The 20,233-nt window shown below is 39.7% G+C and overlaps 1 protein-coding gene across 2 annotated transcripts in view; it reads left to right on the plus strand.

Moving 5' to 3' along the window:
• Positions 1-17,236, plus strand: part of ADGRL3 (adhesion G protein-coupled receptor L3) — a 1,148,457-nt gene extending 1,131,221 nt beyond the window's left edge. The window contains exon 23 of one of the 2 annotated variants that reach the window (XM_040417792.1): positions 16,226-17,236. In XM_040417792.1, the coding sequence (XP_040273726.1) occupies positions 16,226-17,016 (791 nt within the window). In that variant the 3' untranslated portion in view covers positions 17,017-17,236. The remainder of the gene's footprint in view (positions 1-16,225) is intronic. The other variant, XM_040417793.1, reaches the window with a different exon arrangement.
• Positions 17,237-20,233: the final 2,997 nt, after the last annotated feature.

Here is a 20,233-nt window from a genome sequence, read left to right on the forward strand (position 1 = left end):
TGAACATGGCCTGGATTGCCCCTGACTTCTCTACTCCACCAGAGGAAAGCGGCTGAACATAAAGGCACTTTAAATGTGGCTTTTATTGTGTATTGAATACACTGTACTCCCATGCACCCCTTCCACCACAAAAAAGGGTATATGGTTCAATCTTCCTTTTCTCGTCCTCCTCCTCCATCATATCAACATGCTTATTAGGCTGCCCTCGCTCCTAATGTTTTAGAGGGTCAGCTCAGCAGCAGGCCCTCAACCATCATTTTTTCGATGATCAGCTCAGCAGCAGGCCCTCAACCATAATTTTTTCCATGGTCAGATCAGCAGCAGACCCTCAACCATAATTTTTTTCATGGTCAGATCAGCAGCAGACACTCGCCCCTAATGTTTTAGAGAGTCAGCTCACCAGCAGACCTTCAACCATAATTTTTTCCATGATCAGATCAGCAGCAGGCCCTCAACTATAATTTTTTTCATGGTCAGATCAGCAGCAGGCAGTCGCCCCTAATGTTTTAGAGAGTCAGCTCACCAGCAGACCCTCAAACATAATTTTTCGATGGTCAGCTGTGCAGCAGTCCCTCAACCATAATTTTTTCAATGGTCAGCTCAGCAGCAGGCCCTCAACAATAATTTTTTCGATGTTCAGCTCAGCAGCAGGCCCTCAACCATAATTTTTTAGATGGTCAGATCAGCTGCAGGCACTCGCCCCTAATGTTTTAGAGAGTCAGCTCACCAGCAGACCCTCAACCATAATTTTTTCGATTGTCAGCTCTGCAGCAGGCCTTCACCCCCTAATGTTTTAGATGGTCAGATCAGCAGCTGACCCTCACCTCACCTTGAATCAACACATTGTCCCTGCTGACGTAGTCTGGTGCTTGACAAAATCATTCAACACCTTACGGTGCTCATTCAGGCACTCTAACATCTGCAAGGTGGAATGCCAGTGAGTTGCAAAGTCACGGATTAGGCACTGTAACAGCAGAGTGTTCTGTCACTGCAAGTCTAGTAGGGCATTCTGTGCTACATAAGAATGGCTGAAATGTGAGGAAATATTCAAGTCAGTGCATGACTAAATTGATCCCAAGCACCATGCAGGCAGCATGTGTTATTTCCCCAAAATGCAGCTCCACCATGATGTTCCTGCCATTGCCGCTGACTACCTAGCCCAATTGGAGCTGGCTGGGAGACAGCCAGCTGGATATTTTCTTCTTGATGCACTTTATCAGATGTGTAGCTACTCTGGCACAGCCGATTTGCTCTAACATAGCAGGGTAATGGCGAGGGGGAGTGGGAGAACTCTCTTCCCAGGTACTGTTGGGGATTGGAGAATGTCCATGGAGGAGGAGGTGGAGGAGGCAGATATGTGGCTGGTTTGGGAACCAGACCAACTGAAACGTGGAGGTGTCAATAGCACCTGGCCTACATGCTGCGGTGTACCTTGCCCCAAAACACATTAGGCCGTGAAAGACATGTACTGTTAATCCTGCAGATCTTGCACAGAGCAATGCATAGCTCTCAGAAGACCTACGATTAAGAATTGTTGACTTGCATAAAGCTGGAAAGGGTTAAAAAAGTATCTCCAAAAGCCTTGATGTTCAGCAGTCCATGGTAAGACAAATTGTCTAGAAATGGAGAAAGTTCAGCACCGCTGCTACTCTCCCTAGGAGTGGCCGTCCTGTAAAGATGACTGCAAGAGCACAGCGCATACTGCTCCATGAGGTGAAGAAGAATCCTAGAGTGTCAGCTAAAGACTTACAAAAGTCTCTGGCATATGCTAACATCCCTGTTAGCGAATCTACGATACGTAAAACACTAAACAAGAATGGATTTCATGGAAGGATACCACAGAGGAAGCCACTGCTGTCCAAAAAAAACATTGCTGCACGTTTACAGTTTGCACAAGAGCACCTGGATGTTTCACAGCAGTACTGGCAAAATATTCTGTGGACAGATGAAACCATAGTTGAGTTGTTTGGAAGAAACACACAACACTATGTGTGGAGAAAAAGAGGCACAGCACACCCACATCAAAACCTCATCCCAACTGTGAAGTATGGTGGTCGGGGCTTCATGGTTTGGGGCTGCTTTGCTGCGTCAGGGCCTGGACGGATTGCTATCATCAAAGGAAAAATGAATTCCCAAGTTTATCAAGACATTTTGCAGGAGAACTTAAGGCCATCTGTCCACCAGCTGAAGTTCAACAGAAGATGGGTGTTGCATCAGGACAGCGACCCAAAGCATAGAAGTAAATCAACAACAGAATGGCTTAAAGAGAAGAAAATACGCCTTCTGGAGTGGCCCAGTCAGAGTCCTGACCTCAACCCGATTGAGATGCTGTGGCATGACCTCAAGAAAGCGATTCACACCAGACATCCCAAGAATATTGCTGAACTGAAACAGTTCTGTAAAGAGAAATGGTCAAGAATTACTCCTGACCATTGTGCACGTCTGATCTGCAACTACAGGAAACGTTTGGTTGAAGTTATTGCTGCCAAAGGAGGTTCAACCAGTTATTAAATCCAAGGGTTCACATACTTTTTCCACTTGCACTGTGAATGTTTACATGGTGTGTTCAATAAAAACATGGTAACTTTTAATTCTTTGTGTGTTATTAGTTTAAGCAGACTGTGATTGTCTATTGTTGTGACTTAGATGAAGATCAGATCACATTTTATGACCAATTTGTGCAGAAATCCATATCATTCCAATGGGTTCACATACTTTTTCTTGCAACTGTAATGATGCAGTGTTGGTGACATTTCTTTGAACTATGTAACTATTCTATATACATGGACTGATTTAAAAATTACATTTTATACTGTAATATAAAACACACGGTGCATGCAATAATTTGCTCCACCAATATAATGATGCAATGTTGTCAGTGAAATTTCTTTGAACTATATATCCATTTAATGTCACTGGACTGATTCAACAATTACATTTTTATACTATAAAACACACAGTGCAATGCAATAATGTCTCCGCTACCACCAATATAACAATGCATTGTTGACAGTAAGGTTTTCTTTTAAACTTTTATTTGTTTAATATCACTGGTTCAGCAATCAAATTTTTTTACTATAAAACACACGATGCAATAATGCATCCACTACTACCAATATAACGATGCAGTGTTGGTAGGGAAATTTCTTTGAACTATGGGGCACATTTATTAAGACCGACGTTTTAGACGTTGGTTTTTATAAAGCCCTAATCCGGCAGTGGTTCTGCCAAAGCTATGAAGAAGCACAATCATCACCATAACTTCAGCGCCATCTTCTCCTCAAATACGCCTAATTTAGGCTTATTTCAGAATGATTAATGACCCCATATGTGTTTGTTGAATATCAATGGACTGGTTCAACAATAACATTTCTGTACTATAAAACACACTGTGCAATGCAATATTGCATCTCCTACCACCAATATAACAATGCAGTGTTTGCGGTGAAATTTATTTTAACTATGTATGTGTTTAATATCACTGGACTGGTTCAACAATTACATTTTTGTACTGTAAAGTACATGTTGTGATGCAATAATGTATACACTATCACCAGTATAGCAATGCAGTGTTGGCAGTGAAATATTCTGAACTATGTATGCATTTAATAGCACTGGTTGAACAATTATATTTTTGTACTATAAAATACACAGTGCAATGCAATAATGCGTCTGCTGCCACCAATATAACAATGCGGTGTTTGGTGGTGACATTTCTTTGAACTCTGCTTTCAATTTGACTGGTATAAAATGTTGTTAATGCTACAGGGGTGCTATTCTGGCAATAATGAACTATAGAAATTTGAGGTTTTAAAAAAAAAAAAAAAAGCTGTCTCTCTGTTCATATAAAAATGTTTTTTTACATGTAGGGTTTTGGTTTTGTAATGTAGCACTAATAGACTGCATTGTTGTAGCAGCAAGCAGTTCTATGCACAATGTGACCAGCCTCCTGTGAACACTCATGATCAAATTCCCTAAAATCTACACAATTGTATCTTTCCATTCTTTCTCTATAGTGTCCCTATCACATTACAATAGTTGCTTGTAACTTTGTAATAATTTTTTGGGGCAGACACTGCCACACACACTACTTCCAGTTCACAAGCTGAACACACTGTGGCACTTCTACTGACTCAGATAGGCACCTCTTTGCCTACTTCCTACTGCCCGCTCAACAATCCAGGCTGTCTGTCAGCCTATGAACCAATCAGGGCAACCCCCCCCCCCCACCACTTCCTCCCACTGTTATGTCCCCCCCCCCACTTCCCCCGTCATGATTTTTCCCCTGCCAAAATCTACAGTAAAATAGCGCTGGGTGCTGTTTTTATGCAATTGGTCCACAATTCATTTGGCAGATTTTTGTGACGTTTAGAACTAATCTGATTTGTTTAGAAAGGATTTGCTCATCTTTTAAGATAGACAGACATAGAGATAAAGGTGAGATATGTAAACTGATATGAGACATAGGTAAGATAGGTATGAATTTGTTAGAGTTTTTTGTTTGTCTCTATAGATATTTACATATACAGTACAGACCAAAAGTTTGGACACACCTTCTCATTCAAAGAGTTTTCTTTATTTTCATGACTATGAAAATTGTAGATTCACACTGAAGGCGTCAAAACTATGAATTAACACATGTGGAATTATATACATAACAAACAAGTGTGAAACAACTGAAAATATGTCATATTCTAGGTTCTTCAAAGTAGCCACCTTTCGCTTTGATTACTGCTTTGCACACTCTTGGCATTCTCTTGATGAGCTTCAAGAGGTAGTCCCCTGAAATGGTTTTCACTTCACAGGTGTGCCCTGTCAGGTTTAAAAAGTGGGATTTCTTGCCTTATAAATGAGGTTGGGACCATCAGTTGCGTTGAGGAGAATTCAGGTGGATACACAGCTGATAGTCCTACTGAATAGACTGTTAGAATATGTATTATGGCAAGAAAAAAGCAGCTAAGTAGAGAAAAACGAGGGGTCATCATTACTTTAAGAAATGAAGGTCAGTCAGTCAGCCGAAAAATTGGGAAAACGTTGAAAGTAAGGGCTATTTGACCATGAAGGAGAGTGATGGGGTGCTGCGCCAGATGACCTGGCCTCCACAGTCACCGGACCTGAACCCAATCGAGATGGTTTGGGGTGAGCTGGACCGCAGAGTGAAGGCAAAAGGGCCAACAAGTGCTAAGCATCTCTGGGAACTCCTTCAAGACTGTTGGAAGACCATTTCAGGGGACTACCTCTTGAAGCTCATCAAGAGAATGCCAAGAGTGTGCAAAGCAGTAATCAAAGCAAAAGGTGGCTACTTTGAAGAACCTAGACTATTACATATTTTCAGTTGTTTCACACTTGTTTGTTATGTATATAATTCCACATGTGTTAATTCATAGTTTTGATGCCTTCATAGTCATGAAAATATAGAAAACTCTTTGAATGAGAAGGTGTGTCCAAACTTTTGGTCTGTACTGTACATATAACTGGATTATTTTATGTCATTGGCAAGGGAAACATAAACATTGCATGGGAGATACATGAGTAATTGGATGGCTATAAGCATCCACATTACTATGGGCTGTGATTGGTGCACTGTGAATTACTGTGATGTAATAAAAAGTATATATTATGTAGTATGAGACTGGCACTCCCTCGCATGGAAATAGAGCAATAGTAATAGTGTTGTTACACAATATTTAATTGGCAAAATATATTAAAATACAACATTACAATACAATATTAAAATAACAATCGCTGCAGTGAGACAAAATCAGTCCCTAAAAATACCTAAAACTTCAATAAAAACTCAAAAAAAGTCCAAAAAGAAGGGGACCATACGTCCTGAATGTGCAAAAATATCGCAAGCCAAAAGTGTCAATCTATTACTTATAATAGTATTGGCATTCCTTTCTTATATGCAATATAACATGCAAAATCCATGCAAGGCACTTTTTCAAATATTCAGAATTGTCCGATATAAATATTCGATAAAGTATCCAATCGGACACCAAGTTGTTACTCACAGGTGAATGTCGATTATCCTGCAGTCCCAATATTCAATCCTTTTGATTTTACTCACGGTATTTATTCACGTGGTTCTCAGTGATTAGCGTCCCACCTGGTTAGTTCGTCTCTGGTCTCTCTCGATTGTTATCCACAAATCTCAGATCCGGTTATACGGTCAGGGTGTAATATCGCGAGAGGTGAACTTATAGTTGTACTGACCAGTTTGAATGGCTGAAATTCCGGGTCTTTATCTTTGGAGCGCTCCAATTTCTTTGTGTATCTCCGGATATTAGTAGACGAACTTCCAGTGGGGGTCACTTGTTGGTGACGGTTTTGAAAATCTCGGAGGCTAATAGGTAGGTGAAATACACTTCTCTAGAGAGTGCTTATAGGATGTGCCCATTGTAGACCATGAAAAGGAGACCCTTCAGAATCTAAAAGTTGAGAGACCCCAGCCAAGTTGATCCTGCTGTTGCCAAATTGCAAGAACATTGTCCTGGGTAACACTACCAGACTAGTTCAAACCATAATAAGGGGATATCATCGTCTTTGGCAGAAAAGGTGATAAGATCCCCAAGGCCAATAAGGATGAGAAGGGTCTTGTCTTCCAACAGGTGTATAAGAAATCTGCTATATTTTTCGGTTAGAGGGGACCTGGTCAAGTCTTCAGGGCAAGATTTCAAAAGAAAGGCAGAAGAGTCAGACTTAGGTAGGTTTACTAACAAGTTCAAATGATATACAGAGAAACGACCGTCTAAAACTGAATTCTGAAGCCAGGCCTTCTACTGTAAGAAGAAGTTATTTTCTTGAATTTCTCCAACCTCCTTCAGGCAAATTCATTCTAAACCAGGGAGAAGATCTTCGAGTGATAATGCTTCTAGAAGAATTCCCTTAAAAAATGGGCTGTGGAACCTGTTCCTTTGGATCAGGAAGGTCAAGATTCTCCCGTTTTTTCTAGTTCCAAAGCCAGAAAATAAATGGAGACACATCATAGATCTCCATTATGTCAACATGTTTCTGCAAAAAGTAAAGTTCAGAATGGACACCCTAAAATCTGTCACCATCATACTGTAAAAAGGAGACTTCATTGCATCTCTCAACTTGACAGACACCTGTTTTCACATGACCATCCATCCAGTCTGTAAGGTACCTTCAAGTGGCCTAGTGTCATCTAGGTTGAATTCATCATGTCCATTTCAGATGTATGTTGTTTGGCCACTCTACTGCTCTTGGAGTATTCACAAATATGTTTATTGTTGTGGTGGCCTGGCTTCATCTTCTGGGTATTAAGATTATCCCTTATCTAGACAATCAACTTCTGATTGCCTCATCTGTGGAACGTCTTTAGTCTCTTCTGCTCCAGAACTTGGAATTCTACATCAATTGGGCCAAGTTCGATCTACTTCCAGCAAGAAATTTCAGGACTTTATCACAGATTGTATATTGAGCTGTACAGTGATGACACTATTCCTCCCAAAAGAGAATTTCCACCATGCACTAACTGATATTGCAGTTAAGGAAATCCAGACAGACCTCTATTCTGGCAGTAATGAAGGTCCTGGGGCATCTAACAGCAGCAGTAGAATGTGTGTGTGCTTACTGCGTTCATCATACACATATGTGTATATATTTACCACGATCAGTATTATTATTATGATTTTTATTATTATTATCATTAGTCTTAGTGTTAATTTTATTTTTAATTTTACCTCTACCACCAATTTTTATTAACATGAATATAGTATTTAGTATTTATAATGTTTTTACATATTTAGGCTTTTACGTGTAGGTTCCTTGCTACTATATATATATACAGTACAGACCAAAAGTTTAGACACACCTTCTCATTCAAAGAGTTTTCTTTATTTTCATGACTATGAAGGCATAAAAACTATGAATTAACACATGTGGAATTATATACATAACAAACAAGTGTGAAACAACTGAAAATATGTCATATTCTAGGTTCTTCAAAGTAGCCACCTTTTGCTTTGATTACTGCTTTGCACACTCTTGGCATTCTCTTGATGAGCTTCAAGAGGTAGTCCCCTGAAATGGTCTTCCAACAGTCTTGAAGGAGTTCCCAGAGATGCTTAGCACTTGTTGGCCCTTTTGCCTTCACTCTGCGGTCCAGCTCACCCCAAACCATCTCGATTGGGTTCAGGTCCGGTGACTGTGGAGGCCAGGTAATCTGGCGCAGCACCCCGTCACTCTCCTTCATGGTCAAATAGCCCATACTTTCAAAGTTTTCCAAATTTTTCGGCTGACTGACTGACCTTCATTTCTTAAAGTAATGATGGCCACTAGTTTTTCTTTACTTAGCTGCTTTTTTCTTGCCATAATACAAATTCTAACAGTCTATTCAGTAGGACTATCAGCTGTGTATCCACCTGACTTCTCCTCAACGCAACTGATGGTCCCAACCCCATTTATAAGGCAATAAATCCCACTTATTAAACCTGACAGGGCACACCTGTGAAGTGAAAACCATTTCAGGGGACTACCTCTTGAAGCTCATCAAGAGAATGCCATGTGCAAAGCAGTAATCAAAGCAAAAGGTGGCTACTTTGAAGAACCTAGAATATGACATATTTTCAGTTGTTTCACACTTGTTTGTTATGTATATAATTCCACATGTGTGGATGCCATAGTTTTGATGCCTTCAGTGTGAATCTACAATTTTCATAGTCATGAAAATAAAGAAAACTCTTTGAATGAGAAGGTTTGTCCAAACTTTTGGTCTGTACTGTATAAGAAATGTGCAAAGAAGCAAAAGCAGTGATAACTACCTGCAGGGTTGCCATCAGGAATTTGTTAACCGTAACAACCATAACTTTGCTTTTTCATTGGGATGTTTTGCCATACACATAAGTAAGATTTTAATTTATATCAACTTTTGTAATGGGTTAATGAAGGGAAAAATAGTACCATTTTTATTTATCTTTTTTACCAATAACTATAAATAATTTAATAGTTTGTTACGAAAACACATTTATTATAATGTTTTTTTCTCCATAATTTTTTCTTAGTTACATTAACTTTACAGAAAAAGTTGTTTGTTCCTTCTGAATTACATCACAAGGTGTTCGAGGAACATCACTGTACGGTTCTCACAGGACACCCTAGGAGCAGATCCACTGTCCATATAAGATCGCTGTCATTATTAACCTGGTAGCCTTTCGTCTTGAACTTCCTCAGGCTTTGAAGATTCATAATGTGTTCCATAAGTCATTGTTGAAAAGATTGTTGAAAAGATGTGTTGAACAGTCCTCCTTGCCTCCTGCTCCTGTCATGGTGGATAGTAATCTGGAATTTCTCATCTCCAGGATAGTGGACTCACGAATTCTCAGTAGATCCCTCCAGTATCTCGTCCACTGGAGGGGTTACGGACCAGAGGAGAGGATGTGGGTTCTAGCGGCCGATGTTAATGCTAGTCGTCTGGTGAAAGCCTTTCACAGAGCTCATCCCGATAAAGTCAGTCCTGGGTGTCCAGAGGCCACCCGTAGAAGGGGGGTATTGTAACAGTCTCTCCTGTGACAGGGGTCAGAAGATCTAAGAGACTGGCTGCACGTGATGTGATCTTACAGCCTCTCTGATTTCACTTGTTGCTGTGTTGTTGCTGGGTATGACCACACCCCTTGCCTCAGGTGTTGCCTAAGTGGGTATTCCAACTCTTCTATTTAGTCTGGTCTCACCCATCATGCTATGAGGTTGATAGCTCCTTTCATGTTGTGAAGATCTGGTGTCTGGTTCTCCTATGAGTTTCTGCTCGTCTGCATACTGTGGAGTTAAGTGTCTTTTCCCTATTTTTTGTTCGTGGTTTTCCCCTACCTTTTGGTATTAGCCCTGAGGTAGTCTCCTGTTCCTTCAGCTTGGAGGACACTATTTCCAGGGCCCTTTAGGGTCAGATAGTGCCCTAGGTTCCAGCGTATGAACATTCCTACCTTCAAGGTCTGTTCATACTTATAGTAGTCAGGGCTCGGTTTAGGGATTCACTAGGTGGTCACCTTTTCCCCTTTCCCTAGTTTCCAGGCCTAGTACCTTTTCCCTTCCCTCTTGTGGTTGGTGTGGAGTTATCTACACACACCGCGCCATGACACTGAGACCCCCACAAGATTTCTTTCTAGGTCGCAAGGGATGTGTATACCAAGTTTTGTTGAAATCGATGGTTGTGTTTTTGAGTGATCGAGGAACATACATACATATGTACATCCTTCTTTATTGATATAGAAGTTATTACATAAAAATTGAATTTTTACTTTCCAGCTTTTTTCTTTTATGGTAAAAGTAAAAAAAAAATTATTTCAAAAAGTTATTGTTACTGAAAAAATAATAAGGTAAAAACCATTAAAGCTTTTGTAACATACTTAGTATGAAATATCATAAAACAATATTTGGTATCCATGTAATCATAATTAGGTGTCTAATATAGGCAATATACACTCACCTAAAGAATTATTAGGAACACCATACTAATACGGTGTTGGACCCCCTTTTGCCTTCAGAACTGCCTTAATTCTACGTGGCATTGATTCAACAAGGTGCTGATAGCATTCTTTAGAAATGTTGGCCCATATTGATAGGATAGCATCTTGCAGTTGATGGAGATTTGAGGGATGCACATCCAGGGCACGAAGCTCCCGTTCCACCACATCCCAAAGATGCTCTATTGGGTTGAGATCTGGTGACTGTGGGGGCCATTTTACTACAGTGAACTCATTGTCATGTTCAAGAAACCAATTTAAAATGATTCGAGCTTTGTGACATGGTGCATTATCCTGCTGGAAGTAGCCATCAGAGGATGGATACATGTTCTCATTCTGTTTACGCCAAATTCGGACTCTACCATTTGAATGTCTCAAAAGAAATTGAGACTCATCAGACCAGGCAATATTTTTCCAGTCTTCAACAGTCCAATTTTGGTGAGCTCGTGCAAATTGTAGCCTCTTTTTCCTATTTGTAGTGGAGATGAGTGGTACCCGGTGGGGTCTTCTGCTGTTGTAGCCCATCCGCCTCAAGGTTGTGCGTGTTGTGGCTTCACAAATGCTTTGATGCATACCTCGGTTGTAATGAGCGGTTATTTCAGTCAACGTTGCTCTTCTATCAGCTTGAATCAGTCGGCCCATTCTCCTCTGACCTCTAGCATCCACAACGCATTTTTGCCCACAGGACTGCCGCATACTGGATGTTTTTCCCTTTTCACACCATTCTTTGTAAACCCTAGAAATGGTTGTGCGTGAAAATCCCAGTAACTGAGCAGATTGTGAAATACTCAGACCGGCCCGTCTGGCACCAACAACCATGCCAAGCTCAAAATTGCTTAAATCACCTTTCTTTCCCATTCTGACATTCAATTTGGAGTTCAGGAGATTGTCTTGACCAGGACCACACCCCTAAATGCATTGAAGCAACTGCCATGTGATTGGTTGACTAGATAATTGCATTAATGAGAAATAGAACAGGTGTTCCTAATAATTCTTTAGGTGAGTGTATGTGCGTGCAGCAGAGCTGTGTAGTGCAGGGTTAGCTGTGTATACATACAGTGTATGTAGTAGAGCTGTATAAATGTGTATTTAGTGTGCGTGCTACATCGCCCTATGTATAATGTGTGTCCTGAAGACCTGTGCATATGTGTAAAATGTGCATGCTGCATACTTTTGTGTGTGTATAATGTGCATGTTGCAGAGCTCTGTGCATATAAGGTGCTAGCTGCAGAGCTGTGTGTGTGTCTATAATGTCATGTTCATGGACAGAGTAAAACAAATTGCTTTAATAAGCACATGAAAGCAAGCACATTTACTTAAATTTAGGCTCATTTCAGAGGAGCAATGATAACATTGAATGTGTTCCATCCTACGGTCTGAACTCTGACTTCATATATATGCACATGAGCATTGTTTTTCACTGACCATCTGTCCATTCAGGAAAAATCACATTTGCTATCCTCATCTGTTATTTATGCAGGACTTGTCAATTCAAGTCAATGGATCTGTTAAACATTTTTTTTTTTCACATTAACCCCTTAAGGACTTAGGACGTACCGGTACGGCATGTTTGCCAAGTCCTTAAGGACCCATGACGTACCGGTACGTCACGAGTTTAAAATGAGATTGCGGCGCTGCTGGGGTTAATCCGCACAGGATGCCGGCTGAAATCATTCAGCCGGCATCCTGTCACAACGCCGGGGGGGGGTCATATGACCCCCCCGTATCGGCGATCGCAACAAACCGCAGGTCAATTCAGAGATGCGGGTTGCTGCGCTTTTGGCTGATTCTGATCCCCGCGGTCCCTGACCGCGGGGATCAAACTTCAAAATGCTGCATATACATTTTTTTCCACCCCCCCTGCACCCCTGAATGGTTTTATGGCGGCGGGTGGTGCAGGGGAGGTGTTGCGGGTGGGAGGCGGGCGGTGCGGCAGGCGGGATCGCAATCCCCCGCCCGCATCCCCTTGAATAATCGTTGGTGTACAGTGGTATACCAGGGTGTCAGCACATTGCTGACACCCTGGTATAAACGGCTGACATCGGTGATGCGATGTCAGCCGTTTAACCCTTTCCATACCGCTGTATGGAAAAAGTTAACAGTAAGAGGGAGCTCTGCTGTGCCTTTGCAGCCCCCCGATGGAGAGGGAGAGAGCCCCCAGACAGCCCCCAGAGAGCCCCGTCCTTACCCTTCCCCGTCTGCGAAGTTCTGACAACTACTGAGCAGACGGGGAAGGTTCCCATGGCAACAGGACGCCGTCTCAGGCATCCTGCTGTCCATGGTGCTGAACAGATCTGTGCTAAAGGCAGAGATCTGTTCAGACAAAGTGTAAGTAAAATACAGTACAGTACAATATATATTGTACTGTACTGTATTATACAGACATCAGACCCACTGGATCTTCAAGAACCAAGTGGGTCTGGGTCAAAAAAAAAGTGAAAAAAAGTGAAAAAAAAGTAAAAATCAAAAAACACATTTATCACTGATTAAAAATGAAAAAAAGAAAATTCCCTACACATGTTTGGTATCGCCGCGTCCGTAACTACCTGATCTATAAAACGGTCATGTTACTTTACCCGAACGGTGAACGCCATAAAAATAAAAAACTATGATGAAATTAAAATTTTGCCCACCTTACTTCCCAAAAAAGGTAATAAAAGTGATCAAAAAAGTCGCATGTACGCCAAAATTGTAACAATCAAACCGTCATCTCATCCCGCAAAAATCATACCCTACCCAAGATAATCGCCAAAAAACTGAAAAAACTATGGCTCTCAGACTATGGAGACACTAAAACATGATTTTTTTTGTTTCAAAAATGAAATCATTGTGTAAAACTTACATAAACAAAAAAAAAGTATACATATTAGGTATCGCCGCGTCCGTATCGACCAGCTCTATAAAAATATCACATGAGTTAACCCCTCAGGTGACCACCGTAAAAAAATAAAAATAAAAACGGTGTAAAAAAAGCCATTTTTGGTCATCTTACGTCACAAAAAGTGTAATAGCAAGCAATCAAAAATTCATATGCACCCCAAAATAGTGCCAATAAAACAGCCATCTCATCCCGCAAAAAATTAGACCCTACTTAAGATAATCGCCCAACAACTAAAAAACTATGGCTCTTAGGCTATGGAGACACTAAAACTTTTTTTGTTTTAAAAATGAAATCATTGTGTAAAACTTACATAAATAAAAAAAATTGTATACATATTAGGTATCGCCGCGTCCGTGACAACCTGCTCTATAAAATTACCACATGATCTAACCTTTTAGATGAATGTTGTAAATAACAAAAAAATAAAAACGGTGCCAAAAAAGCTATTTCTTGTTACCTTGCCGCACAAAAAGTGTAATATAGAGCAACCAAAAATCATATGTACCCTAAACTAGTACCAACAAAATTGCCACCCTATCCCTTATTTTCCAAAATGGGGTCACTTTTTTGGAGTTTCTACTCTAGGGGTGCATCAGGGGGGCTTCAAATGGGACATGGTGTCAAAAAAACCAGTCCAGCAAAACCTGCCTTCCAAAAACCATATGGCATTCCTTTCCTTCTGCGCCCTACCGTGTGCCCGTACAGCAGTTTACGACCACATATGGGGTGTTTCTGTAAACTACAGAATCCGGGCAATAAATATTGAGTTTTGTTTGGCTGTTAACCCTTGCTTTGTTACTTGAAAAAAAATATTAAAATGTAAAATCTGCCAAAAAAGTGAAATTTTTAAATTGTATCTCTATTTTCCATTAAATCTTGTGCAACACCTAAAGGGTTAACAAAGTTTGTAAAATCAGTTTTGAATACCTTGAGGGGTGTAGTTTCTTAGATGGGGTCACTTTCATGGAGTTTCTACTCTAGGGGTGTATCAGGGGGGCTTCAAATGGGACATCGTGTAAATAAACCAGTCCAGCAAAATCTGCCTTCCAAAAACCAAACGGCGCACCTTTCACTCTGCGCCCCGCTGTGTGGCCGTACAGTAGTTTACAGCCACATATGGGATGTTTCTGTAAACGGCAGAGTCAGGGCAATAAAGATACAGTCTTGTTTGGCTGTTAACCCTTGCTTTGTTAGTGTAAAAAATGGGTTAAAATGGAAAATTAGGCAAAAAAATGAAATTCTCAAATTTCATCCCCATTTGCCAATAACTCTTGTGCAACACCTAAAGGGTTAACGAAGTTTGTAAAATCAATTTTGAATACCTTGAGGGGTGTAGTTTATAGAATGGGGTCATTTTTGGGTGGTTTCTATTATGTAAGCCTCGCAAAGTGACTTCAGGGCTGTATTGGTCCCTAAAAATTGGGTTTTTATAAATTTCTGAAAAATTTCAAGATTTGCTTCTAAAATTCTAAGCCTTGTAACATCCCCAAAAAATAAAATATCATTCCCAAAATAATTCAAACATGAAGTAGACATATGGGGAATGTAAAGTCATCACAATTTTTGGGGGTATTACTATGTATTACAGAAGTAGAGAAACTGAAACTTTGAAATTTGCAAATTTTTCAAAATTTTTGGTAAATTAGTTATTTTTTTATGCAAAAAAAAAAATTTTTTGACTTCATTTTACCAGTGTCATGAAGTACAATATGTGACGAAAAAAAAATCTCAGAATGGCCTGGATAAGTCAAAGCGTTTTAAAGTTATCACCACTTAAAGTGACACTGGTCAGATTTGCAAAAAATGGCCAAGTCCTTAAGGTGAAATAGGGCTGAGTCCTTAAGGGGTTAAGGCCTCATGCACACAACCGTAAGTGTCCCCTGTTGTATCTTTGTGTGGAACGGACATGTGGATGTAGACAACACTTGGTGTACTTTCCACATCTTTTGCAGCCCTATAGAAATTAATGGGCACGCATATGATCCACAAAAAATGCTGATCAGATGCGGACAAAAAATACAGTCATGTGCATGAGGCCTAATGGGCTATTTTTCACTGATGGTTGTTATGAGATGTAGAGTGGAATTTATCCGATTTTCTTCATGCATGTGGAAAAAAAAACATGAAAAATGATTGCATTCCTGTGGAAAAAATGCTAGAACTTAACAGCTTTTCACTGACAGAACTCAGCGAAGTTTAGTATCGCTTGTGTGAAAGAGACCTTAGTTAGGTGACTACATGTGTCATAGCTGTTTGTTTTACTGGTGAGAACACAATACGCTAAGGTTAACCATAGGTTAGGGTGAATCATAAACTATTTAACCCGTTCCACCCGAGACCGCCAAAGTTAGTGGCATTAACCACTCCACTCCATTAAACTACCATAGAAGTTTTAAGTTGTAAGTAGAAATCTTTTTTTAAAATAATTTTCTATTGTCTAAACCTGGGTCTAAATGTGCATCTTCTCTGAAAAATACAGTCCTCAAGTTTTGTTTAGTGTGGAAAAAAGATGGCTTAGAGAATATGTACAAATATATGAGTCTACAGTACATAGATCTTGCTGATGACCTTTTTATACATGGTCTTGTAGCTGTGACAAGGTCCTCTACATCTAAAGGAAGGAAGATTTCATCATCAACATAGAAGACGATTCTTTACTGTAAGAACAGTGAGACTATGGAACTCTCTGCCATAGGCAATTGTAATGGCCAATCCAGTGAAGGTTTTGCAGGTTAGGGGTACTAGACTTTTCTTCTTTTTCCAACCTTACCAACTATTTTGAAAGCAGTGTTATTAAATGTAATAATATAATCTGTTCAATGTTTTAACATTAAGTATTTTTCTCTATTGTAATGTTTTCCAGAGGGAATCCTGAACAATGCCAGAGATACAAGTGTCATGGATACTCTACCACTGAATGGTAACCATGTGAACACCTATAACCTTGCAAGACGGGAATATCTTAGTGATTGTGTAAAAATAATTGACCGTGGCTTTAACCACAAGGAATCTGCCTTAGAAAAAAAGATTTTGAAGGAGCTCACTTCTGACTGTATACCTTCCTATCTGAATAACCATGAAGGCTCATGTGAACAAAGTAGAAATCTAGTAAACAAGTTGATCAATAACATTAACAATTTGAAAGATGATATAGTCCTCAATGATGCTACATGTTTAACTAATGATGAAATTCTTGGTTTAGAACTGATAGAGAAATCCGATGCTCCATTGCTGCCCTCATGGGCCTTGCCTACAGACAGTCTTCAGCCTCTTCATTTTACGAGGAGAAAGATTTCACCAGAAAACAGTGAAAGTGTTTTCCCTTTGTTAACAAAGGAGCACAATGCTCACAGTGAAGCAATGCAATCACCTAACAGAGATTTTCTGTACACCAGCATGCCAATTCTAACAGGCATAGCTGTCACAGGAAACATTACAAATAGTACTCAAATGGATTTCTCGCCAATCAAAACTAGGGATGGAGAAGAATTATACTACAAAAGCATGCCAAACTTGGTTACCCAAAACAAAATACATCAACTTCACACATACTATCCTCTAGGAAGGGGAAGCAGTGATGGATTCATAGTTCCATCAAGCAAAGATGGAACACCTTATGATGAAAAACCAGCTCACTTCGTCACAAGTCTATAAAATGTAAAAGAGGAAATTAGTAATGTTAACAAACTCTTTTATGATTTACTATAAAAAGTAATATTGTGTGTGCTCCTAAATCTTTATGCTGTAAGACATTTTTTTAAATGGCATTTTTAGTCCTGTGAACAGGATACAAATGTAATGCTCTGTTTTCTGTTTTTTTTCTAACTGTTCCAAAAATAATTCTTTCTTCAAGAAATGATGAAAGAGAAATAATAAGAATGCCAATATTTGTAGTCTTTATTTATTATGTTGGTAACTGAATAACTGGATAATATTTCTTAACAACACGGCAAGATAATTTAGAGTGGTGGCTTGACAATTCAAAATGTTTTATCACGTTCATTACGCACTTTGCTACTGCAGTTGTTATACAATAACATTGTATATTTAAATCAACATATTGGCCAGGTTTATCACTGTATGACATAAATACAATCAGAAATGCAACATTTAGTCAACATGCTATTTATGAAGCCCCATGCTGCTGTGGAAGACAAGTAGGTTGGGTTCGGGGGGTTGCATTTACTAATAATTTCTGCTACTTTCCTTGTTAGAGAAGTGTCCGGAAACTCTAGATCTAATTTGACATTGCCGTGCTTACTGCTCAGTCAAGAAATAATAGTGGTAGGCATATCTTTCATAGAGGAAGTCCTGAGAACCCCTTGATAGAGAGGACCCATTTTAGGTTTCTCTTATTCCTATTATAATGAGTGGTGAGAATCTACATATGAATGTTGTCCCCACAATTACTTCACTATTAGCAAACAAGTTAAAGGGGAACTAAACCCTGTAAAACATAACACAAATACATTTAAACCTATCCAGCTATATCTACAAGGTGCTCCCCAAACTGCTGTTATAAGCAGGTTAGGAGAGATTTTTACAGACAAATAACTTTTTCATTCCCCTACTCTTCTCTATATTTGGCTACAAAATGACTAGATGAATGCGCCTGATGTCACACACACACTGAGCAGGATGTTCAGAAGAGGGGTGAGCTTAACCACATTGAAATGCAGGCAGACCGATTTGCCCACACTTCTATAGGAGTCCTCATTTTTGGTCCCCAAAGCCACTTTCTCTCCCACTGCCCTCAGCCTCATCTGCCTCTCAGCCTTTTCAACTTGCTCATTCTACTTCAGCCAGTCTCATTAGACACTATTTATCTATTGAGACAGAGCTTAGCAGTGCAGAGAAGTACCTGTGTGATGTCACAATGTGAGCGGAGTTCCAGTGATGCTCCATAATAACAGTCTGGACATACTGGGAGTTGTAGTTTTCACATTTTATATTCCTCTCCATGTAATGGCCACAAATCCCACCTAATAACAGTCTGATCATGCTGGGAGTTGTAGTTTTCTCCTCTTATACCCCTCTCCCTATTATGTCCACTGATGTCCTATAATAACTGCCTGAACATGATGGAAGTTGTAGTTCTCTCCTCTCATATTGTACTCCCTATAATGTCCACTGATGCCCTATAATAACAATCTGAATATGTGACAAAATGGTCACTCTTGCTGTGTAGACAAAAGTTATGTAGACTAATCCCACCCCTCTCCCCCTATACTTCCTGGCTCCCGTGCACTAGCATGACAGCCCCCTCTTTCTATACTTCCTGGCTCATGTGCACTAGCATGACAGGGGGAAAAGGAGAGACCGCAGTGATATGAAATTGTGATGTCTAATGAAACAAGGGCAAATAACAAAGACACATAAAGATATAATACGCTTTGTTGGTTGTTCTTTTTTGTGTTTGGATTCTGGGTTTAGTTCCCCTTTAAATGTGCTTGAGTCTAAAAAAATTGAATGGCTTGTCCTGGACCTTCTGTTATAGGTGAATAGAAAGTCTGTGAGGTCAAATAACAACCTATGAAATTGACCTTAGTGTGTCTCTGAAATAGGGAAGTTAGATTGTGAGTTCCACTGGGGACAGGAACTGATGAATGATGACAATCTCAGTATGTTGCTGTGAAATATATTGACACTATATGACATTGCTTATTATGTGCAGATTTGTATGTGATTAATCAGCAGCATACTAAAGTACCGGCTAAGTCGATAACATAATAAAAATATACATATAAGGCAGGGTTCACACTTCAGTTGTTTGGTCAGTTATTTCCATCACTGATTTGGAGCCAAAACCAGGTACAAGTCAAAAATACAGAACAGCTTCAATCAAATCAATATACCTGATCTCTGTGGAGGATTCACTGCTGGTTTTGGCTTCCAATAACTGATGGGAAAAATTGACCAAATACCTGTGAACTCAGCCTTAGGGCTCATGCACATGAACGTATTTTTTGTCTGTGTCCATTCCGTTTTTTTTCTTTCAGTTTTTAACGGTATTTATGTTATGCGGATCCACAATTTGTGGATCACAAAACAACAATGGATCCTTAGGGTGCATTCACACAACCATATGTATTTTGCGTCCACAAAACGTGGGTCCGCAAAAAATACGGATGACGTCCGTGTTGCATCCGTTTGTTTTTTTTGCGGATCCATTGTAACAATGCCTATTTTTGTCCACAAAACTGACAAGAATAGGAAATGTTTTATAGTTTTTGCGGGGCTACGGAACGGACACACAGATGCGGACAGCACACAGTGTGCTGTCCGCATTTTTTGTGGACCCATTGAAATGAATAGGTCTGCATCCTATTTGCAAAAAATGCGGATTGGATGCGCACCAAAAATACTGTTGTGTGAATGGGACCTTACAGACATTTTTTGCGTGTAAATTGACCTCCAGCTAAGATTTTACAATGTCTAGAGTGAAAGCTGGGGCAAATTGTCAACCAATGGATTTTGTTGTAGAAGCAGCAAAATCTGTGCAAAATCCATATCAAGTTCATTCATGTGGACATGTAGCCTACAGGGAACAGAACAATATACAACAATAAACTGAAAGGGATCAAACCTTTCCTCTAGTACACCACTGGCCAGTATTAATGCATCTCCATCTTTGAGTTGTCAGATTGTCCATTCCCATGTGCAATGACACAGTTATGAAAAAGATTAAAACATGGCCATTTGTATAATCTGAGACATAATTTAAAGAATGCTGCAAACGTGTTGACTTGCTATAAATATTTTTTTTTTTATTGTTACAGGTGACAAAATGTTGCTATGTGAAAATAAGAAAATAGATCCTAAATCAATAAAAACTCAACCCTAAAAATTAATCATTTTTAGAATCACATGC

Source organism: Bufo bufo, chromosome 2 (assembly GCF_905171765.1).
Source record: "Bufo bufo chromosome 2, aBufBuf1.1, whole genome shotgun sequence".
NCBI lineage: Eukaryota > Metazoa > Chordata > Amphibia > Anura > Bufonidae > Bufo > Bufo bufo.